This window comes from Hemiscyllium ocellatum, chromosome 9, assembly GCF_020745735.1.
Source record: "Hemiscyllium ocellatum isolate sHemOce1 chromosome 9, sHemOce1.pat.X.cur, whole genome shotgun sequence".
Taxonomy (NCBI): Eukaryota; Metazoa; Chordata; class Chondrichthyes; order Orectolobiformes; family Hemiscylliidae; genus Hemiscyllium; species Hemiscyllium ocellatum.
In genome coordinates, this window is record NC_083409.1 from 87,716,359 (window position 1) to 87,741,609 (window position 25,251).

At 39.2% G+C, this 25,251-nt stretch overlaps 1 protein-coding gene across 8 annotated transcripts in view; it reads right to left on the reverse strand.

Moving 5' to 3' along the window:
* Positions 1-25,251, reverse strand: part of ptprfa (protein tyrosine phosphatase receptor type Fa) — a 462,130-nt gene that overhangs the window by 115,051 nt on the left and 321,828 nt on the right. For 4 of the 8 annotated variants that reach the window (XM_060830550.1, XM_060830546.1, XM_060830549.1 and 1 more), the window contains exons 12-19: positions 22,829-23,022; positions 16,414-16,440; positions 12,236-12,353; positions 10,835-11,413; positions 9,600-9,697; positions 2,685-2,938; positions 1,478-1,568; positions 191-400 (exon numbers count right to left, since the gene is read on the reverse strand). In XM_060830550.1, coding sequence (XP_060686533.1) covers positions 191-400; positions 1,478-1,568; positions 2,685-2,938; positions 9,600-9,697; positions 10,835-11,413; positions 12,236-12,353; positions 16,414-16,440; positions 22,829-23,022 — 1,571 coding nt within the window. The remainder of the gene's footprint in view (positions 1-190; positions 401-1,477; positions 1,569-2,684; positions 2,939-9,599; positions 9,698-10,834; positions 11,414-12,235; positions 12,354-16,413; positions 16,441-22,828; positions 23,023-25,251) is intronic. The other 4 variants (XM_060830552.1, XM_060830548.1, XM_060830551.1 and 1 more) reach the window with 1 other exon arrangement.

Below are 25,251 nucleotides of genomic sequence, written 5' to 3' on the forward strand. Positions count from 1 at the left end.
TATACCATGTGGTATACTTATGTTTCTTATATTCTTATTTTCTAACAATGGGGTTCCATGTAGTGACTTTATCCCTTCAATTAAAAAAAAAGTTAATGCAGAGGTTTATCTTAAGCATGGAAATTTTAGCCAAGTATGCAAGAAAATGACAATGTTCTAAACAATTCCAAAATACTATATGTATACTTACTGTATCCTTCTCCTCTAATGCTGCCAAAACAAAGCACAGGTAACTGTGGTTGGGAGATAGTGGTTTATTGTAAAACCCTCCATAGGTCTGTTCGTCTCCAAGTGTGAATGTGTCTGGTAGTTTCTGCAGTTGGGCAGCAATATATGGCTTTGGTCTCTCAGACTGACGTCGTTGCCGAATATTATGATGGTGGCTTATTCCTTCAAACAGCTAAACATATACATACATGTATTTTAGTAACATTTACATTTTTTATTTAGATGATTTGACTAACAAAGCACAGATTCTCCACTACTGTGATACACGTAGGAGTGCAAACCTGTTCATCCTGCCAAAATTAAACCAATAAAACACCACATTTTTCCCATTCTCAGCCAACTGGTCTGTCTAAGTGCTAGAGATCAAATGTTTTACGACAAAAACAGGGAGACAAAAGTGCTGGATTGGAAGTTAATATTCTTCAATTATATGTCAGACACTGCAGAAACTTAGAAGATCACCTTGCTGAAACCATGGCCAACAGCAGTAGTAGGGAGGGAAAAAAAGCTGTAAGAATGGAAATGGAATGGAAGAATGGTTCAGCTGTACATTTTAATACAATGGTTTCAGAAAGAGATCTCCATTGTCAACAGGGCCCAGCAAATTCTTTACTGTGGCTCTTTATATTCCATAACATTTAACACCGATTCATAATCTTAGTTTTGCATGAACTAATCATGAACTGAATAAAATTTGCAAAACTCTTCTCAACTTTTGTATGAAGAACACAAAAGAAATTTTTTCTAGAACACTAAACTGCATAAAGTTTTAAGAAGATTAAAACAATACAAGGGTTTTTCTCATGTACTAATCACTGCTGAGGATTTAATTTGTTCCAGAATAGGGCTGATATACAAGTGAGTGAGTGAAAAGCTTCTAATTTTGAACTGATAGCTAACGGATGAGCATTGCTGGGTGCATTTTCTTCCATTCAGATCAATAGATTAGACATTTTTATGTACAAATTGATAAGGGAACAAGGATGTAAACCTGTGGACAGCTGCAATTTAGATATTGCTTCCCTCATTTTCTTAGGAGTAACAGCCCCTGCTATTCAATTTTTGATTGAGGTTGAGGGGAGGAAAGAATAAAATGAAGTACTGGCCCACTTACTATCCAAATAGATAGCTTTATACACATTTATCAACTCTCACTGTTAATGTAAACTGATGACAATAAATTTTCAGAACACGCAACATAAAACTTTCATTAATTATACATGGTATCATTCTGATTATTAAGCCTTACATCATCAAGGTCCATCTCCTCAGGATTCTGCAATTTGTCTGTAACAGCACGTTGGGTTCTATCAAATGGTACCACTACAATAAAATACCACCTAAAAGAGAGATTCTATAGATTAGATGAAAAGGCGGAAAAGGATAGTCACATTTTCTGAACAACATGAGAGCTGATTTTAACCTGCAACATCTGGCAGGAACTGTGCAGGAAGAGAAAAAGGTCCTGTAACATTCCTGTAGTGATTGGAACAAGGTTAGTCAGGTGGACCTCATTCAGTATGAATTCACTGACTGAGGCTGTTAACCGTCCAATCAGGGAATCCTGGCTGACAGAGATAAACAGGAGTGCCCCCTCTTCCGTGGTTACGTTAGAGCCCAGGTGTCTCTGGAGAAGGAGCACGTGGTGTCCACCAACACCCTGGAGTTGTTCAGGGAGCGGTGGGTGCCGCAGGGTGTGGAGTGCATTATTTCCCCCTCAACTCTATTTTGATTTAATCCCTGCCCTCCCCTTCACTGTTTGATCACACAGCATTGCCCATTGATGTGAAGGGCACTGCTTGACACTGGCAATTTGGGTGTTTCCTTTCTTCCTGGTGTGGAACCTGAATAAAGATTAGTACACCTTGCGCCTTTCACTGTGTCTCACATCTGCACATACACATGGGTGCTGGGGCAAAAAGAAAAAAAAACAAACAGGAGTGTCAATGGATCTGTTCACTCTAGGAGCCAGCTATGATCTGGCTGGTTCTGTGTCATGTACTGTGCATGTGTAAATAAAGGGTGATTCGGTGACGGGATACCAGTCTTTGTGGGAGATATTTCAGGTTCCTGTCCAAAATTTTGCATGTCTGAATGCAACCTTCGTCACTGTTTTAATAAGGCATGCTGCAATCAAAATCCCAATATGATTTCAAGTTTTATCAGCAACAAATTCTCCAGTTTAAAATATTTAACCCTAGTTCTTAATGCAGACCAGACAGTGTACAATCATGTGACATTTTGTTTGAACTGGTCTTTTCTAAACTTATAACCATCCCCACCGACCCAGACACAGTCACTAGAACAAACAAAGTTTATGTGACAATATAATCATTTGCACCATCTCACAGACTTTCTGCACAGTTTACAAAAACAAACCTACAGAAATGGGTTAGCATATTAATATAAATTTCACAAATCCAGTGAATTCATTCTTAAATTAGTTTACAACTTACTTGACAATGGATGTGGTCTGGACCTTTGGCAGATTGATTGGCAATTTGCCATCCTGGATATTTTTGCTGTACACAACTGGTTTTGTGCGCAGCAGGTTAGGAGCAGTTCGGATCGATACCACCTGCTGTAGTCCACCAGCACTATTTCCACGGTTTGTTAACACAAAGGAGTACTCGGTGTCAGGCTGAAGCTTTGTAATAAGTTTTCGCATGGATTGTCCATCAACCTCTATGCTTTGGCCATTGTACAGGATCTGAGATAGGGATAAGAAAAGGCACTCATAATAAATTAATAACAAAAGTTTATATTTAACTTAATTTTTGTTTGCTTCCTTTCAAAGCAGATGATCAACATCAATTGTGCTATAAAAAGAGGCACTATAGTATGCTCCAGTTTGTTAATGGAAGATCACCAGGTTGGAGAACAATTTGACAGCAATTTGTTACTATCTATAATTACTTCATTGCAGTTTCACAATTAAATCAAAGTATTCAGTTACAACGGAAAGAAAATACAAGTTAATAAACTACTTGCATAGCTTAGAAGTTTCACCAACAACTTTTCTGTCTAGGCAACTACAGTAGTTAAAATATTAGATCACCTTTTTTAAACAAAGATTCCTGAATAATCAAACATCTCATTGCTCAACCTGTCCTTTGCCTGTTACTCACCATGTATTAATGGATGGCCTGCAGGCCAGGTGATTTTCTGTCCATTTCAGGGAGGAACTTGAGGGTCATTATTTAAGCGAGACCCAGGAGTTAAAATAATTTGTCCTGATTTCTAAAGTGGTGAGGGAGTTTCCAAGTCAACTTGTCACTCACCTGCTGAAAACTTATCTGAAGTTCAAATCAAGGCCTTTAATTTGCATTAATTTTGGATTATTTTGGATGGCAGCTGTTCGACATTTTTCAGAACAGCAAATGTTGTAAGAATACAAATCATAATTGTAAAAACATTTCTGTTGTCATGTATTCATATGCATAAAGATGCTATTACAATTTGAATAATTTCCAGACACTTATTTGAGTCTCACATAAAGACTTCTTTTCACAGGCAAAGTTATGTACTGAAATATAATCTGAGGTGTGAAGTAATCTGGAAAGTAGCTCCAAACAAGTAAAAAATACATTTATTAAGCTGAATAAAATTAATATAATCCTGCTACAGTTCCCCTCTTTGATTGAAGAACAAATAAAAATGATATCTCCCATATCCTTGGCTATAACAGTGTCAATGAATAGAACTAAACACAAGAGCAAACAACTAGATTTCATTAGATTGTGATCGTTTAACTTATTTCCTGATCTTCCTTTCAAAGCAATAAAACCCAAGAATCCTTCAATTCTCTATTGCACTTTAAACAATCTTTCTTTAATGAAAAGTGTTTCTGTGAGAAAAGACAAATTTAAGGAGTCCATAAAAACTGTAAAACAAGTGAAAGAACTTTCAAATGGGGAAAAACATGTCAGACGTTATCCAAATTAAGCAACTAATGGCTAGAACTCTGGACTCCTTCCAGTTATTTGTCACTTCAATGCACCATCTTGCTCCCATACAAACATGAGGTCTGTGCAGCATTCCAATGAAGCCCAAGCTGGAGGAACTATACCTTACTTTTCTGTTGAAGGACTTTATAGCTATTAAGACTCAACAACAATTTAAATAACTTCAGCGCATGACCAAACTTCTATTATTCACACCTATCATTAACACATATTTTGCAGCTAAATCTCTCCTTTACTACTATTTGAACTCCCTATGCCTTTTTGCTCAGAGCACCCTCACCACCTCTTCCACATGTGCAACCTCTACCCTGCATGAAAGCAATTATTTTTCAGCCATCGTCAGTTTCAAGAGTCATTGTACTCAAAACATCAACTTTGTTTCTCTCTCCACAGATGCTGAGTGTCTCCAGCACTTTAGTTTAATGGCTAAAGCTGTCAACCAAAAATTAACTTTGAAGATTTCAGAATAACACAAAGAACTGCAGATGTTGAAAGCTTAAAACAAAAGCAGAAATTGCGGAGAAATTCAACAGATCTGTCAACATCTGCGGCAAAAGGCAGAGTTCACCTTTACATAACCTATAAGTTATCCTCCTTTAGAACTGTTAGTAGCTAGGAAAAAATGGTATTTATGCTGATGACAGGAGGTTGGGGAAAGGAGTTATCAGATAGGTGGAGATGGATCCCAGAGAGAAAAAAAGAAAGTTAGACAGACAGTGAGATGGTAGATATTAAGTCAGGGAAGGAGAAAAACTGAAAATTGCCACATCAAATAGGTGAAAATGGGTTGGCTGTGCTGAAAGCAGCCCATGTTATGACAGGGCTCAGGGTATGGGGACGGGTAAAGAACATGGAAGGAGGTGCTTAGACTCTAAATTAGACCACAAGATCATAAGATATAGGAGCAGAAATTAGGCCATTCAGCCCATCGAATCTGCTCTGTCATTCAATCATGGCGAATAAGTTTCTCATCCTCATTCTCCCACTTTCTCCCTCTTACCCTTGATACTTAAGAACCTATCTATTTCAGTCTTAAATATACTCAATGACCTGGCCTCCACAGTCTTCCGTAGATTCACCACTCTCTGGTTGAAGAGGTTTCTGCTCATCTCTGTTCTAAAAGGTCTTTCCTTTGCTCTAAGGCCAAGCCCTCCGGTCCTAATCTCTCCTACCAATGGAAACATCTTCCCAACATTTACTCTGACCAGGCCATTCAGTATTCTGTAAGTTTCAATCAGATCCCCCCTCATCCACCTACATTCCATCGAGTATAGTTCCAAAGTCCTCAAACGTTTCTCGTACGTTAAGCTTTTCATTCCAGGGACGATTATAGTGAAACTCCTTTGAGTATGCTTCAAGGAGAGTACATCCTTCCTGAGATATGGGACACAAAACTGAGCGCAATACTCCAAATGTGGTCTGACCAGAGCCTTGTAGAGCCTCAGAAGTACACCCCTGTTTTATATTCAAGTCCTCTCAAAATAAATGCCATCATTACATTTGCCTTGCTAACGTCTCATTCGACCTGCAAATTTACCTTGAGAGAATCCTGGTCTGGAACTCCCAAGTCTCTTTGCGTTTCAGACTTCTGAATTTTCTCCCCATTTAAAAAATAGTCTATGCCTGTAATCTTCCTACCAAAGTGCATGACCTCACACTTTCCCACATTGTACTCCATCTGCCACTTCTTTGCCCACTCTCCTAACCTATCCAAATCCTTCTGCAGTCTCCCTGCCTACTTAATTTTACCTGTCCCTCTACTTATTTTTGTATTGTCTGCAAACTTGGCCAGAATGCCCTCAGTTCCTTCATCTAGATTGTTAATGTATAAAGTGAAAAGTTGTGGTCCCAACACTGAGCCTTGTCGAACACCACTTGTCACCTGCTTCCATCCTGAGAAGGACTCTTAACTGCACTCTCTGCTTTCTGCCAGACAACCAAGCTATTATCCCTGTTAGCACCTTGCTTCTGACACTATGGGCCTTATCATACTCAGTAACCTCCTGTGCAGCACCTTGTCAAAAGCCTTCTTGAAGTCCAGGTAGATAACATCTATTGTATCTCCTTGGTCTAACCTGCTTGTTACTTCCTCAAAGAATTCTAGCAGATTTGTCAGGCATGATCTCCCCTTGATTAACCATGTTAACTTTGCCCTATTTTACCATATACTTCACAAATCTCATCCTTCACAACAGATTCCAAGATCAACTGAGGATGAGTTACTGGTCTGTAATTTTCTGCCTTTTGCTTTACTCACCTGTTAAACAGGGGTACGTTAGCAATTTTCCAGTCCTCTGAGACCCACCCTGATTCTCGCGATTCCTGAACGATCACCACTAAAGCCTCCACTATCTTTTCAGCTACCTCCCTCAGAACTCTGGGGTACAGTCCATCTGGTCCAGGTGCTTTATCCACCTTCAGGCCATTCAGTTTCTTAGCACCTTCTCCTTGGTGATGGCCACCATACTCAGCTCTGCCTCCTCACTCTCTTGAATTTTTGGGATATTACTCATGTCTTGTTCCCCACTCTATCTCTCTAGCGCCATTTTTCAGTGGCTCAATGTCCAGTTTTGCCTCTCTTTTGCCCTTTATATATTTAAAGAAACTCTTACAGCTTTCCTTTGTATTACTGGGTAGCTTACCCTCATATTTAATCTCTCCCTCCTCATTTCTTTTTTTGTTGCCCTCTGTTGGTCTTTGTAAGCTTCCCAATCCTCTGGTTTCCCACCGCCCTTTGCCATATTATATGCTTTCTCATTTGCTTTTATCCTATCCCTGACTTTCCTAATCAACCATGATCGCCTCATCCTCTCAAGGGATGTATCTTTGCTGTGTCTCCTGAATTATTCCCAGAAAGTCCTACCATTGCAGTTTCACTGTCTTTCCTGCTAGGCTTCACTCCCAGTCAATTCTACTCAGCTCCTCCCTCATGCCTCTGTAGTTGCCTTTATTCAGCTGTAATATTGATGCCTCTGATTCTAAATTCTACCTCTCAAATTGCACAGTAAATTCAATCATATTATGATCACTGCCTCTTGAAGGTTCCTTCAATTTAAGCTCCCTTATCAAGTCTGCTTCATTGCTCAAAACTAAATCCAATATTGCCTGTTCCCTAGTGGGCTCCATCTCCAGCTACTCCAAAAAGCCATCTCAGAGACATTCTACAAATTCGTTTTTTACAGTCCACCACCAACCTAACTCTCTCAGTCCACCTGCATATTAAAATCTTCCATGATCATTGTTAATTTGTCTTTCTGACTCATCTTTTCCATCTCCTGGTGTATCTTGTGCCCCAGCTCGTGACTACTTTTCAGAGGCCTGTACATAACTTCAACTACGTTTTTTAAAATCTTTGCAGTTCCTCAATTCTACACCATGTGACCCTATTTTGTTTCTCACTATTGATTTAATTTCATTTCTTTCTAATAAGGCAACCCCACTCCCTCTGCCCACCTGCCTATCTTTTCGATAGGATGTGTATCCTTGCATATTCAGCTCCCAATCCTGATCCCCTTGAAGCCACATCTCTGTGATGCCCACTACATCATTCCTGCCATTTTCGATATGCACCACAAGCTCATTTATGGGTGTGAAAGGAGGAAATGAATCCAATTCTTTAAGAGAGCAAATCATGGGATGTTTGAGAAAAGGAAAACTTTATTTCAGATGTCATCGAATGAAGCAAACCTTTCTGTCAGAATACCATACTAAGACTAAAATTGGGCCCTTGAAGACAGAAACGGGTGAATTTATTTTGGGGAGCAAAGAAATGACAGAAGAGTTTATTTGGTACTTTAGATCTGTCTTAACTGGGGAAGACACGAGCAATCTCCCAGATGTAGTAGTGGCTGAAGGACCTGAAGGAAGGGAATTTATATTAGGCAAGAAATGGTGTTGGAGAGACTGTTAGGTCTGAAGGCTATAAGTCCCTGGGACCTGATGGTCTGCATCCCAGGGTACTGAAGGAGGTGGCTCGAGAAATCGTTGATGCATTGGTGATCATTTTCCAATGTTCTGTACACTCAGGATCAGTTCCTGTGGATTGGAGGGTGGCTAATGTTGTCCCACTTTTTAAGAAAGGAGGGAGAGAGAAAACAGAGAATTATAGACCAGTTAGTCTGACCTCAGTGGTGGGAAAAATGCTGGAGTCAATTATAAAGGATGAAATTATGACACATCTAGATAGCAGTAACAGGATCAATCAGAGTCAGCATGGATTTACGAAGGGGAAATCATGTTTGACTAATCTCCTGGAATTTTTTGAGGATGTAACTCAAGATGGACATGGGAGATCCAGTGGATGTAGTATACCTGAACTTTCAGAAAGCCTTTGATAAATTCCCACATAGGAGGTTAGTGAGCAAAATTAGGGCACATGGTATTAGGGGCAAAATACTGACATGGATTAAAAAATTGGTTGGCTGACTGGAAACAAAGAGTAGTGATAAACGGTTCCCTTTTGGAATGGCAGGCAGTGACCAGTGGTGTGCTGCAGGGATCAGTGCTGCGACTGCAGCTTTTTACAATGTACATTAATGATATAGATGAAGGTATTAAAAGTAATATTAGCAAATTTGCTGATGACACAAAGCTGGGTGGCAGGGTGAAATGTGAGGAGGATGTTAGGAGAATACAGGGTGACCTGGATAGGCTAGGTGAGTGGACAGATGCATGGCAGATGCAGTTTAATGTGGATAAATGTGTGGTTATCCACTTTGGTGACAAGAACAGGAAGGCAGATTACTACCTAAATGGAGTCAATTAGGTAAAGAGGCAGTACAAGAGATCTAGGTGTTCTTGTACATCAGTCAATGAAAGTAAGCATGCAGGTACAGCAGGCAGTGAGGAAAGCTAATAGCATGTTGGCCTTCATAACAAGAGGAATTGAGTACAGAAGCAAAGAGGTCCTTCTGCAGCTGTAGTGGGCCCTGGTGAGACTGCCCTGGAATATTGTGCGCAGTTTTGGTCTCCAAATTTGAGGAAAGACATTCTGGCTATTGAGGGAGTGCAGTGGAGGTCAATTCCCGGAATGGTGGGACTATCTTACACTGAAAGATTGGAGCGACTGGGCTTGTATACGCTGATGGGTGAGTCCCGAACCAGAGGACACCGTTTAAAAATAAGCGGTAGGTCACTTAGAACAGAGTTGAGGAGAAGCTTCTTCACCCAGAGAGTGGTGGATGTATTGAATGCTCTGCCACAGAAGGCTGTGGAGGCCAAGTCTCTGGATACTTTCAAGAAAGAGTTGGATAGAGCTCTTAAGGATAGTGGAATCAAGGGTTATGGGGATAAGGCAGGAACAGGATACTGATTGAGGATGATCAGCCATGATCATAATGAATGGTGGTGCTGGCTCGAAGGGCAGAATGGCCTACTCCTGCACCTACTGTCTATTGTTATACCAACCTTAAAAGAGACGCCTGGCTTGTATGTTTCTGGTACTTCCCAGCTCAATAACACTGATGTCTGCATCACTGCCTTGACCCGAAAGTTCTTCGCAAACACTGTGGAAAAGATCAAAAGTATCAGTTCCTGTACATATGTGCATCTAAATGAGGATAGATTTTTAGAATATGAAACCTATAGCAACCCTTTTGGGACCAATACTACATTACCAGCATGATTTTCAAGTGCTTCTCAGCTGTACAGTCAGAGAGCTTTAATTATTCATTCTTTGGTGCAGGTTCGAGATATTTTCCAGGGATGTTACATACCTCTGGAGCAAGTAGGGTCTGAACCCAGGCCTCCTGAACATTGGTAGGGACACTACCACTGCACCACAAGAGTATCTGCTGTGAAGCTTTGGTAGTTGTTCCCAGAACATCATTTATGTAGTGGCAGGAAGGCAATGAACACTTCCTTGACACCAATCTGCTTGATTATCTTCCCCTTTTGCCACTTTCTACACCCTTTCTCTTTTTGGAAGGGGAAGATTAAGCTTTTTACCTCAAGTTCTGGTATTGCTCTTGGGATTTCCTCAATAGTATGGCTGTGATTGCAACTCTAGCATTCTGGAGAATACATGAGCTAAGTAACTCCTCATTACTTCACAAAACAAAAGCAGTCTCCAGTGTAATGCAATAGCAATCTATAAAAAATTTAATAAAAAAAGGTGCTGCACAAACGTATCATACAATAAAGACAAACCATCAGTGAAATCCATAAATTGGCATAATTGATCAGGAATAAAGTCTTAAAGAAACTTATTAAATCCAAACTTGCAGTGGTTGAAAAGGGATTAAGAATGAGGGCAATAACAGTCACACACTTTGCAGCCCAAGCAATTACAAGACATTCCAACGAATATAAGAACTATTTTGACAAGTGGAGATGTGGTAGGGTTGACAGTAAGAATGATCTTCGGAAGGTGGTATAAACCAGATATGTCCAGGTTTGCCAAAAGGTAGCAATTTTAGAGGAAAAAAATCTCTGGGCCTTTCAGGATTTTTGTTTCCTTGTCCAAGTGAATGTTTGCCTTTGTTGCATCGGTCTGTAAATTATCAAAACCAATGATGTAGGACACTGCTAACTCACAGCAACTGAGCAGGTATTTCATTTCAGTAATGGAGAAATGTTTTTGGAATTTTGGGTCATTGCCAACCATCATTCACTCAATGTTTTGATTTGACAAAATTCCTTACCTTGGTCAACTGGCATGGTACGGGACTGAATACTAGGACTGTATGGACCATGCCCTTTGGAAGTGTGAGCTCTCACTCGAATGTCATAAGTAGTGTCTGGTTTTAGACTGCTCAGTGTTATCTGAGTTTCGTTAGTAGTATTGGTGAGATCCTTTTGGCTGTTGATATCACGGAACAACACTGTGTAGAGGATCACTTTCCCATTCCTCTCCGCCATAACTGGTGGGTCCCATGAAAGCTCAGTGGTGGATGTTGTAAGTCCCACAACATGTAGGTTTTGGGGGAACCCATTTGGCACATCTTCTGGTGTTACGATTTTTTTCACAGTCTCCTCACCAAATCCTGCTTTGTTTTTGGCACTCAACCGGAAGATGTATGTGGCCCCTTTGTGTAAGTTCATTACTGTGTAATGGTTATCATTCTTACTAAGTTCAATAATGTTTGGCTTATCTTCATCAGTCCGACTATACTGTAGTCGGAAACCTAGCAGATCATCCACCATTTGTTGTGGTGGCTGCCACTGAATGAGGGCAGTGTTCATTTTAGTGACACTGATAACCATTGCAGGCATACCTGGAACTGAAGAACAAAGCAAAGTTAAGCTGAATATTGGTTAACTCATGAGTACATCTCCATTACTCACTCTTATAGGCATTAGTTCTAAAATAATTACACATTACAAAAACAATGAATCAGAAAACAAATCCAAGTCAATACTTTCAAAACACTGTTAGTTGCTTTAGCAGTTGGTTTTGCTTCCTCATTCTTGATATTTATAAATTTATAAATGCTGAGTTCATTGACACTGAGTCTTTCTATTTCTAATCTATTTGAAGAAATTAATAAAGATGTGCTCCATAAAACAATAACAGTAATTTTCCAATTAAACTTTTTCTCCGATCTTGCTAATTTCGTCATCAGTGCAATATTACCAGGTCTATGTAACTACACACCACCATTACAGGTGACAGTAACCACCTACTTCACCTACGCAAAGAATCCTACAAGGCCTACAGACCTTGATATCCTGGCAGGACTCCAGTTATCTTATGGTTCTTTTTGAAAGGTGAACCACATACTAATGGGATCTTGCCTCAATTTAACAAGTCCTCTTTTAATAAAGCATTGTATTAACAACTTTCAACATTACACCCACAGAAAAGCATATGGTGCATTTTCATTCTGCATGTGAATTATTTCATTTGCTCTTAACATTTTGCCATTTTCTATTTTATGCTAATGTTGGAAGTGCAATCTATTTATAAGTAATGTGGCATTGGTGTAGTGAGGAATGGGAGTACAATGTCAATGCCAAGTTGCATTAAAAACTTCTCTCAATTTTTATTTGCAAAAAGAACTCATCTAAGGCCATGGTTAATGTAAGATGATCTCCCCACTTACCAGATCCTGAAGTAGTAACCAGCCTGGGTTTGCTACGGGCTCCATCCCCTCTGGTCGTATATGCTGCCACAGTAATGGAATATGTTGTTTCAGGCATCAGTCCCCCAATAATGGCTTCCTATTGTTAAATGCATGACAAGCAAATAGTTTATTTAATGTTCATCTATCCATACAGAACACCTGCATAACAAACAATTAGGATCCTAGAGAGTGAACAATTGGAATGCTATCCAATGGGTGAGGAGAAAGTGAGGACCGCAGATGCTGGAGATCAGAGCTGAAAGTGTGTTGCTGGAAAAGCGCAGCAGGTCAGGCAGCATCCAAGGAGCAGGAGAATCGACATTTCGGGCATGAGTTCCTGAAGAAGGGCTCATGCCCGAAACGCAATTCTCCTTCTTCTTGGATGCTGCCTAACCTGCTGCACTTTTCGAGCAACACATTTTTAGTGTATCCAATGGGTTATACAAAAGAGGTCTGACTGGCACAGGGCAAGGGGGGAAAACATGAACCAACATGGAAGAGTTAATGAGATATATGAAGGTTTCAACAATTTAGTACAATAGCATGATACATAAACAGCTCATGATTTTCATATATACATTTTGCAATTGATTAATAATTAGCATGGATTTAAATATTTCATTATCAGTGGTGAGAAAAATCAGAATGCTTTTAAAGGAACTCTGACTGAGATTGTATTAATTAATTTAAAGGAATAAAAGTAAAGTGCACATCAAAGTTGAAAATAATCAGAAACAATTTAGCAATGGACTTAGCATCAATGATTGCAATTAAATTTCCATCCTAGCTAATTAAATTCTTTTGGTGTGTAATCCAGGTGAAGTGACCACATCTTCCATCAGTCCTTGTTTGAACTAAAGTGCTGAACTCAACAAAGCACAGAAATATCACAAAAATTAATAACATAAAAAGGGAATAGTGCATTAAATCAACTAAGATTAACTCAGGAAACATATTTTAGAAATCAAAAAGCAACACCAATGCACTGCTAACCACCATTTCCACACATGCACACAGCTGTACATATTCCCAACTTTATCTAATCTTTTACAGTCAACTGTATAAGGCTCTGACTGGTCCAGGACAACATTAAAGCTGTTCATTTTTGAATGGATAGAAAAAGTCATTGTTCATTTGAAAATAATGCAACCCTTGATTTTCCCTATGATGGAGCCTACTCACACAGGTTGATATTTCCAAACATTGACTGGGTGTATGCTAAAATGATTTCTAATTTTACCATATTGGTCATCTGAACATTAAACTGTATAACCAGATTGCTTTCTTGCCCTTTTCCAAATTAGGAATTGAAGGTCTGCTGTTTTAAAATCTGTGTCAAGCAATATTCTGTTTGGAAAGCAATCTGTCCCTTCTCGCCCCACGCTCTCTGTCCCTTCTTTCTCGCCCTCTCTCTCTCCTCCTCTCTCATTCCGTCTCTCTCTCGCCCTTCCTCTTCCACTCTCTCTCCCCTCACTCCCCCTGTCTCTGTCCCCCTCTCTCTCTGTCCACCCTCTATCTCTCCCCATCGCTCTGTACCCATCGCTCTTCCCCCCTCTCTCTCTGTCCCTTCCCTCTTTCCACTTCGGGTGGAAAATTTCTCTATACCTGGCCACACGATTTCACTAAATATGCCATTCAACTAAACATACTGACTTGTGTATCTATTCTACAACAATCCCACTACTTTCAGTAGCTACGGTGGAAATTACTAACTAAACAAGTTTGGCTGAATTTCCCTCTTACGTCTAATTTACTTCATCACCCTGGCATAGTCAGCAGAGTTGGTGGATTATTAAGTATTCATGCTGACATCCCAGCAGGTTAGACTGTTAGTGGCTCTTTATAAACAGCATGAAGTGTAAAAGTGCCAATAGGGTCAGCATTAAAGGGGGAGCAATGTCCCAACAACTTGGAACAAAAGAGGCATTCAACAGGGCAAAGGATGATTATTTGGATCCAAATAATGTGCACAAGTAGGGTGGAAAGCAAGAGGTTAGCACTAGGTAATGATGACTCTTTTAACAAGTTGGTGCAGGCACGATATGCCAAATAGGCTCCTTCTGTACTATAACACTTCTGTGACTTTGTGAAAAGGATTATAGCAAGACCTTCAACAAGAGTACAGTGAGGGAAATTTCAATTTGGGCATTACTGATAAATTAGATCTAGCTCTTAGAAATTTGCCATCTTGAAATTTACAGTCTATAATACAAATAAAAAGAATTGATAAAGGACCGTCAGTCTATTTGGTGGAAAGCATGCTCTCAAAAAGTATCCTCAGGCAAAGAATCAGAAATTTACATTTATAAAGAGATTTGCTTGCTTCCTGCACTGCAAATACAGTTGACTGTGGGCTTTGTTCTCTCTCACTGATCCTTTCCAGTTTATTATCACAAATCTTTCAGTGTATGTTAAAAACAAGACAGGCTGATCTTTATCAAGGTTTGTTGCCTATACGATCTGGAGAACGGCCCAGTTCTGTGATCCAGCCCTACTGGATTTATACAAAACCAGTTCAAAACCAGGAAGCAAATCTCAACAAGCAACACATCACACGCAACACAGCAAACAAAAAGCACAGATTGTGCCAGCATCATTGCAACACATCTACAAATAGAATGTCCATTAGATTCTTCAAGCAAGATTATTTCTCATGCAACTGGGTTAGTTCAGAGAAAGCACAGAAATCTCAGTGCAAAATAGTAATGCAGGGATGTCAAAGAGAAGTGGTCAACAAAACTATATGCTGCATGTTTTCCATTTTCTTTATTTCCACAAAAGACTCAACAATTGAATACTATTTCGTCTTTTCTTTTTAGCTTGTCCACATAGTTTTACATTTAAATTTTTAACAGATTTTCTTAGCATAACAACATACTTATTGCCACTGCTATCAATCAGAAGACACTGAACAAAAATTAGTTGAAAACAACCAAGTTTAAAATTTACTGGGAATCTAGCATGTGATTTGGCCTGGATTTCATAATAAAGGGCTAAATCAATACTACTTTGATTATAATTTATATAAAACTTCTCTAACATTAGAGTGAAAGGTCATGGAAAAGTTACGTTTGTACAAATTATGCCAATTAATAGTTTTACAATTCACTAAACAGAACAAGAATGATAATATTATTGAGTTCTCCATTATATGTTCCAATATTCACATACTGAACTTCCATAATCAGGGCAGTGAATACATTGAGCCTTTTTCATTAAGAGGGGCATCAAAAACAGAAGTTGTTGGAAAAGCTCAGCAGGTCTGATAGTAGCAGTGAAAAGAAATCAGAGATAACATTTTAGATCCGGTGACCTTTCCTCAGAACCCACGAGTTCCTGAAAAGTTACCTTTGATTTGTCTACACAGATGCTGCCAGCCCTGCTTAGCTTTTCCATCAACTTCTGATTTTGTTTCTAATTTACAGCAACTGCAGTTGCTTCCGTTTTTATTCATTTAGGGTTCTGCTAAGACATGCAATTTCACAATTTAGGTGAAGGTGAAGTGTGTGGTGTACGAAAATTCTATTTTGTGGGTCAGAAGCACTATTAGTGTGAGGATGATTGAAACCCTTTGAATCACATCTCAGCAATTCTTTCCTTGTGGGATTGTGTTGTAAATAATAGCACTTAATGAGCTTGGCAAGCATATTTAATTTCAAAGATAGATTAACCATTAATAGCAGATTTCACCACCATCTTTCTGATTCTTTTATGCTATAGTAAATATAGATCTCAGCAAACTGCATGATCTAGTGATTTTTGAATATTATATATTTTTCAAAACTGGGTAAATCAGTTAGCACTGAAAAAAGCAAATTTGTTGAACACACATGGTTGTGAATCAATTTATTGAATAATCTAAAAAAATCTGTATTCTGCCAAGACCTCGATCTCGAATGCTGTTCACTTTCAGCCCAGAAAACAATTTTTACACCAAGGTTAATGAATGTACTACTACTACTACTACTACTACTACCGACTTCCCTTCATGCAGTGACTGTAATAAAGATATTAATATTATACTTTACACAGAATTCTTAAATTCTTCAATGATCCTACACATTTCTTCTCTACTTATCTCTGTTATTCATCTTTGACATCCCCCTGATTACTTGATAGAAAGCCCATGCCCAGATTTGCACATGTTTATTACTCACATATTCCTGGGTGTCCTCAGACTCCCACTGAACGATGGGTTTGGGGAAAATAAAGACAATTAGAAAGAGGGATTAGAGGAAAGGCAATCTGGACTAGATTAGTAAGGATACATGCTAACTATGAACAGAGAAAATAACAAGAAACATATTTTAAAATAGCAACTTTCAGACTACATTGCACAGCGATTAGTATAGTTTATTACTTATTTGCACAAACTAGAAGGTTCAGCCATCTGCATTCACAGCAGTAGTCTTTGGGATTTGCTCACATGAATACCTGCTGCTTACACGTTGTTTAACAGTTACCTTTTATAGGACACAGCTTTTGGCTGCCATGTAACAATTATTTCATTCTCATACTTCAAGTCATCTAATGCCAATTTAAAGACATGGTACAGATAAAAAATCTGGAAGTTTTACACACAAACAGACACACACAAATGATATACTGTTAAATCTCTCCATCAACCCATATCAAGAAGAGCATACAATCACAATGTCACAGCCACCTTCAATTTTTTTCTGCTAATTTAAACATTTCTTTTAATGATATGCATTTGTTATGCATTATATGTTATTATTCATTAATTTCATAATGACTAAAATTATTCTTGAAATTGCAACATATATAATTATAAATACAGGAGACAATAACCAACTGGTCATCTCAAGCACAATGGAATTTTAGTCAATACAAGGAAAATGCTTATTTTTACACAAAATGCAATAAGATTTTGACTCAGTTTATGAATAAATCATTGCTGCAGGGCATCAAATTTAGACAGACCTTAACTAAAGCTTTGCATCAGGATGAATCACATCAGGTACATTTATAAATAAGGTAACCCTGTGATCACTGTGATGTTCAACATCCATTTCCTGCTTTTCTTAGCAATAAGAAAGCAAATTTAATATGCGATGCATAATGGAGATTTAAGTAATCAACTGCAGAAAGTAATTCAGATGTGTGGCTGGTAAAGAAGCAGAAGTAGTGGTGAATAAGTATTTTTGAAGTTGGATAGAAGGATATAGCAAAGCCACAGAGAGGTTGATACCAAAACTATTTAATTCTTATTAGACACACCCAGAAATGTTCAAAATATTAAGGAGTTTTTGATAGAGAAAAGGATAGAAACTGTTTCCCTTGACAGATGTGTTGGCAGCCTTCACAAATTATCCAAGCCTCGAGTCTGTTGCCTGCATCAGGGAACTGAGCATGAAGGAAACTTCCACAAAGTAGGGAAATGTGCCAGGAGAGTGAGGAGGAGCATGATATCCAGTAGGCGGCCATGATCATGCAACATTTCTCCTACTCAACATCAGTGAAGACAAGTTCAACTTTCTAATGAGGATGTACTGAGTTATGTCGCCAGCTTCAAGCCATGTATTAAATAGCACTGCCCATAACTTTCATGATCATGGCCACTCAACTCTCTGTCAGAGGCTAACTTAGGCTGCAATAAGCAACATTAGCACCATCAAGAGATATATCAAGGAAGTCAGAAAGTCTCTGCACAGTAACAGAAAGAGATATTTTTCTCTATCAATATGAAAGGAGATAAGAAGGAGACAGCTTAAGTTTTGCCCGCATGACATGCTTCAAGGTTGCAACTGCCTGTACACATATTGTTGTGGTTCTGCTCGCTGAGCTGGAAGTTTTTGCTGCAAACGTTTCGTTCCCTGGCTAGGGAACATCATCAGTACTGTTGGAGCCTCGTGTGAAGCGCTGCTTTGATGTTTCTTCCGGTATTTATATTGGTTTGTTTTTGCCGCTTCCGGGTGTCAGTTTCAGCTGCAGTGATTTGTATGTGGGGTCCAGGTCGATGTGTCTGTTGATGGAGTTTGGGGATGAATGCCATGCTTCTAGGAATTCTCTGGCTGTTCTCTGTCTGGCTTGTCCTATGATAGTGGTGTTTTCCCAGTCAAATTCATGTTGCTGGTTGTCTGAGTGTATGGCTACTAGAGATAGCTGGTCGTGTCGTTTTGTGGCTAGCTGATGTTCCTGGATGCGGATTGTTATCTGTCTTCCTGTTTGTCCTATATAGTATTTTGTGCAGTCCTTGCATGGTATTTTGTAAACTACGTTAGTTTGGCTCATGCTGGGTATTGGGTCCTTTGTTCTAGTGAGTTGTTGTCTGAGTGTGGATGTTGGCTTGTGTGCTGTTATGAGTCCTAAGGGTCGCAGTAGTCTGGCTGTTAGTTCTGAGACGCTCCTGACGTATGGTAGAGTGGCTAGTCCTTTTGGTTGTGGCATGTCCTCGTTCCTCGGTCTATCTCTTAGGCATCTGGTGATAAAGTTGTGTGGGTATCCGTTTTTGGCGAATACCTTGTATAGATGTTCCTCTTCCTCTTTTCGCAGTTCTGGTGTACTGCAGTGTGTTGTGGCCCTTTTGAATAGTGTCCTGATGCAGCTTCGTTTGTGTGTGTTGGGGTGGTTACTTTCATAGTTTAAGACTTGGTCTGTGTGTGTTGGTTTCCTGTGTACCCTTGTGGTGAATTCTCCGTTGGGTCTTCTCTCTACTAACACGTCTAGGAATGGGAGTTGACTATCCTTTTCCTCTTCTCGTGTGAATCGGATTCCTGTGAGTGTGGCGTTGATGATTCGATGTGTTTTTTCTATATCTGTGTTTTTTCTATATCTGTGTTTTTGATGATTACAAACGTGTCATCAACATATCTGATCCAGAGTTTGGGTTGGATTTGTGGTATGGCTGTATGTTCTAACCTTTGCATAACTGCCTCTGCTATGAGTCCCGAGATTGGTGATTCCATGGGTGTTCCGTTGATTTGTTCGTATATCTGATTGTTGAATGTAAAGTGTGTGGTGAGGCACAGGTCCAAAAAAAAAACAGCACTAAGAGAAAAAATGGACAAACTAACACACAAAAAGGAGGACACTACAACACACAACTGGGTTAAAAACCTCTCCCACAGACAGCTCACAGACATGGAAAGAACTATACTGGCCAAGGGACTCAAATACAACCACAGGGATGCCAACACAGCAGACTTCCTAGCAGCACTAGAAAGCACACTCAGGAACAATGGACTGACAGAAGAGACACAACAAACAGTGAGACAAACGGTAGTACCCATGATGATAAGAAAACGACAAACACATAACCTCAACACCAAGGAGAGGGAAGCACTGAAAGCACTGAAAAATGACAAAAACATAATCATACTACCGGCAGATAAAGGCAGAATGACGGTCATCCTAGATAAATCAGACTACATCAGTAAAGCACAACAACTACTCGCAGACACCAACACCTACCAAATGAAGGATTCCGACCCCACACCACAACTCACCAATAGAATAAACAACACACTAAGGAATCTACAAAAAAACGGACAGATAACCAAAGCGGACCAGCAAAGAATGAAACCTGAAAGCAACAACACCCCCAGATTCTATGGACTACCCAAAGTACACAAACCAGACATCCCACTCAGACCCATAGTATCACTACCAGGGACACCAGCATACAAACTGGCCAAAGAACTACAACAAAAACTGAAACACCTAGTCAGCGGATCCAAACACTCCATACAATCAACACAGGAATTCTTGGACGTCATCAGGAATACACACATAGACAAAGAAGAAACCATGGTATCATTCGACGTGACGGCACTGTTCACTTCAATTGACAAAACCCTAGCCAGAGAAACAATAGCCAACCTACTGGACATACGTAACAGAACACAGGAGGCCGAACCTATCAACAAGGACGGCATACTTAAACTACTGGACCTGTGCCTCACCACACACTTTACATTCAACAATCAGATATACGAACAAATCAACGGAACACCCATGGGATCACCAATCTCGGGACTCATAGCAGAGGCAGTTATGCAAAGGTTAGAACATACAGCCATACCACAAATCCAACCCAAACTCTGGATCAGATATGTTGATGACACCTTTGTAATCATCAAAAACACAGATATAGAAAAAACACACCGAATCATCAACGCCACACTCACAGGAATCCGATTCACACGAGAAGGGGAAAGGATAGCCAACTCCCACTCCTAGACGTGTTAGTAGAGAGAAGACCCAACGGAGAATTCACCACAAGGGTACACAGGAAACCAACACACACAGACCCAAGTCTTAAACTATGAAAGTAACCACCCCAACACACACAAACGAAGCTGCATCAGGACACTATTCAAAAGGGCCACAACACACTGCAGTACACCAGAACTGCGAAAAGAGGAAGAGGAACATCTATACAAGGTATTCGCCAAAAATGGATACCCACGCAACTTTATCACCAGATGCCTAAGAGATAGACCGAGGAACGAGGACATGCCACAACCAAAAGGACTAGCCATTCTACCATACGTCAGGAGCGTCTCAGAACTAACAGCCAGACTACTGCGACCCTTAGGACTCATAACAGCACACAAGCCAACATCCACGCTCAGACAACAACTCACTAGAACAAAGGACCCAATACCCAGCATGAGCCAAACTAACGTAGTTTACAAAATACCATGCAAGGACTGCACAAAACACTATATAGGACAAACAGGAAGACAGCTAACAATCCGCATCCAGGAACATCAGCTAGCCACAAAACGACACGACCAGCTATCTCTAGTAGCCATACACTCAGACAACCAGCAACATGAATTTGACTGGGAAAACACCACTATCATAGGACAAGCCAGACAGAGAACAGCCAGAGAATTCCTAGAAGCATGGCATTCATCCCCAAACTCCATCAACAGACACATTGACCTGGACACCATATACAAACCACTACAGCTGAAACTGACACCCGGAAACGGCAAGAACATCCATCAACAGACACATCGACCTGGACCCCACATACAAATCACTGCAGCTGAAACTGACACCCGGAAGCGGCAAGAACAAACCAATATAAATACCGGAAGAAACATCAAAGCAGCGCTTCACACGAAGCTCCAACAGCACTGATGATGTTCCCTAGCCAGGGAACGAAACGTTTGCAGCAAAAACTTCCAGCTCGGCGAGCAGAACCACAACAACGGATACCCAAGCTACAAATCTTCAATCAGATTTTTTGTACACATATTGTAAGGCATGTTCCCATGGGAACGTTGCAATATTGAACAATTAAAAGTAATTCAATTTTATCAACGTTCAGCCACTGTCACCTATACAACTGTGTTCTCCAGGGGTCAGTTTTAGGACCACTGTTCTTTTTGATTATATATTAACGTAAAGCATAATTTCAACTTTGCAGGTGGAAAGAAACTGAAATGTAGTGAACAAGCGCATAGTAAGGGACATCAGGAGGATACAAGCCTGGTAAAGTGTGAATGTGGTTTAGGACTGCATAATGTTCAGCATTGTTCATAACTCTTCAGATATTAGCAAGATCTGAATAAAAATCAAATTTGGGCTGAAAAGTGACAAGTAAGATTCTTGCCAGATGATGACTATTTCCAACATTTCAGACCATCATCCCTGATATTCAATGGCATTATATCACTAAATCTCCCATTATCATCATCCTGAGTTGACCAGAAACTCAACTGGACTAGCCAAATGTGTACTGTGGCTTCAAGAGAAAGGTAGAGGTTAGGAACCTTTCAACAAGTAACTCACCTCCTGACCCCTCAAAACTGCCCATCATCTATTAGTCACAAGTCAAGAGGGTGATAGAACATTTTCCTGAATAAGCACAGCTCCAAACTACTCAGGATGCTTGACACTATCCAGGTCAAAGCAGCCTGCTTGCCTGGTATCGTTTCCACAATCATTCACTTTCTCCACCACTGGTGCTTAACAGCAGCAATGTCCCCCATCCAAAAGATACACCACAGAAATTCTCCAAGGCTTTTTAGACAGCACCTTTCAAATCCATGAACACTACTATCTGGAAGGACAAAGGCAGGGACTGCATAGGAACACCAAAACCTGAAAGTCCAAGTCTCACACCATCCTGACTTGGAAATATATAACTCTTCCTTCAGTGTTGCTGGATCAAAATCCTGGAACTCTCTACAATGCAATAGATTATGGCAGAAAGAACAATGTGACATGTCTGAAATACAATTTTTCAAGGATGTAGTGAAATAATTAGAAGTATAATGTGAATTATAATCAATAAACTTTGTGCCAGATCAGTTCAAATAAATATCTGTGCTGGATGATTACAGATACAACTGATATTGTCATTATCAGGATTCCACATTATATCAAGCTCAAACTCCACAAATCAATGCACACCAACAAAACATATTGTAATAAAAATATTAATAAGTTTTGAGAAGAATACATTTCAGACAACTTGTTTTTAATTTATCATTTTATACTTTAGAAACGTAAATCATAACGGCAATTTCTTTCTTCTTCCTCCATGATCAGTAATTTTTGATAACTCAACTATGAACAAATAACTTTGCTTACCTGTTCTTCTGCTAGCATCACATCTTTAATTATTGGTTGTCCTTGTGGTTCCCCTTTATCCAAACGTACATAGGTGACCTGGTATCCCCGGATCAGTCCATGTTGCTTGCTTGATATTGGAGGTTTCCACGTTACTTTGATTGTTGTTGAGTTCACTGACTCTGCTTCTACTTTCCGTGGTGGTGCACTAGGCACTGTGAGAAAATGTATTGTTATTACTGGAAAAAATTTCTTCAGGTTTATTAAGAACTTGTAAAACTTTATACATACTTTGTATTTTTTTTATCATGCGCTGGAAAGACTTAACAGACTTGTGATGTGTACTAACAGAAAGTAAGGACTGCAGATGCTGGAGGTCAGAGCTGAAAAATGTGTTGCTGGAAAAGCGCAGCAGGTTAGGCAGCATCAGAGGAGCAGGAGAATTGACATTTCGGGCATAAGCTCTTCTTCAGGCTTATGCCCGAAACGTCGCTTCTCCTGCTCCTTTGATGCTGCCTGACCTGCTGCGCTTTTCCAGCAACACATCTTTCAGCCTTGTGATGTGTACTATCATACTTTCAACAATGATGGCAATTTCCTTCAAAAAAATTACACATTAGATATGTACATCCCCTCCCAAAAAAAAATCAAAAATACCTCAAAAAAACTATCACTTTGGAATGAAGGCAAAGATTCTCAATGTCAGACAAAGCTGATAACCATTGAAAAGATCTAGTAATGCTTTAAAAATAACACAACTCTAACTCTCATTCAGCAGTTCCTAACTTCCTTCAACTTATAGGATCACTGCTTTCGATTCTATTTGTTCTTGTTCTCCCATACAAATAATTGGGAATGACTCCAAAGTAGGAATTTTTAAAAAACCATTCATGGGATGTGGGCCCGCATTTGCTACCAATCTGTAGCTCAGCAGGTGGCAATGAGTTGTAGCTAAGGGTGAACAATAAATGCTGGCCCACATCCTATGAATAAGCAAAAAAGTTCCCCACTCTGGAGTTATTTGAGATAGAGAACAAATTAATAATTAAAAAGTAACATCTGAAATCAACTGCTGAGACTAGAATTGTCAATGATGAATACTGTAAAATGATGTTCTATTTTTCAGGTTGCCAAACTAAGAAATATGATGAACAGACTGAGCCAAGGAAAAGAAACAAGATTTTTACCTTAATACAGTATTACATTTATATGCAATTAAAGCAGCTTCTGTAATATTGTTTATTCACGATTTGGACAGTGAATATGTTTGCACACAATTTAATAAATGAGCCACCATTGCTGATTTTAATGTTGCCCTCACTTTACATTCACATAAACTCTCTTTTGGCAGTTATCACTGGATAATGATTGAGTGGCTAATTTTCACTTTCATAGCCTGGGGACATCCACTATTGTGAAGTCATTTTGCATTATTAAGAAGAATGAATATAATGATGCATTTACTAGATAGCAACTATAAAATCATTTTACATAGTTTTGTAACTAGAATCCCTCATTCTTTACTGCATATATTTTTGAACTTCAATATGCTGCAATTAACACAGCTAGCGGTTAACATTAATTGTTATGTTTCTTGCTTCTCAAAGAGATCAAATGCATTATATGCATTAAATCACCATGTTTTGCTATGTTCAGAGATTGTGCAAAATAACAGTTGGATATTAGTTTTCAGATGCACAGTTACTGAGCAGTCAATGTTGTTTAACAAATTAGGTGCGCAGGAATCTGATTACACGATGTCAGCAAAAATGCCTGTTTCACACCTGCGTTGAATTAAAATGTCCATCTATCATCCACTTGACAAACCTTCTAACTAACTAGTAGTTATTTTACATGCAGAGCTCACCTTAAAAATTACTCTCACCTTTGAATCTGAAAATGGCCACAAAGTTGGTTCAAAATGCCAATTTTTCTCCCAAAAGAAGAAAGACATTTTTATATGTAAAAGCATTTAACATTTTTCAAGAGAGTTATGTGCTTTTTCCATGATGATTAATTGCTAATGCTTAACAATTGGAATGTTAATTTCATCAATGAAACTTGCTCTGTCTTTGCGACATTGCTTTTGGCATTCTCTGCTTATCATTGACAGTTACCATAGAGATTTAAATTGATGGTGAATACTTTGTAAAAAATTAACATACAGCCAGTAAATTTAGTAAGCTCACCACCAACTTTATCAAATATAATTACGGACTGTCCAGAAATGCTGGCCTTGCAAACAACAATCGTCCGATAAAAGAATAAAAACCTCAAAAGTTGGAACAATTGAGAAACAGGATTTCTCTTTCCATGTCGTATGCAAGCACTGATGGATTCTAAATGCAAGATTAGCATAAATCAGTTTCCAATGTAATACCAACTTTCAACAGAGAGTATAATTTGTTCCCTGCATATACAAAGCTATGTTTGAAATATTATAT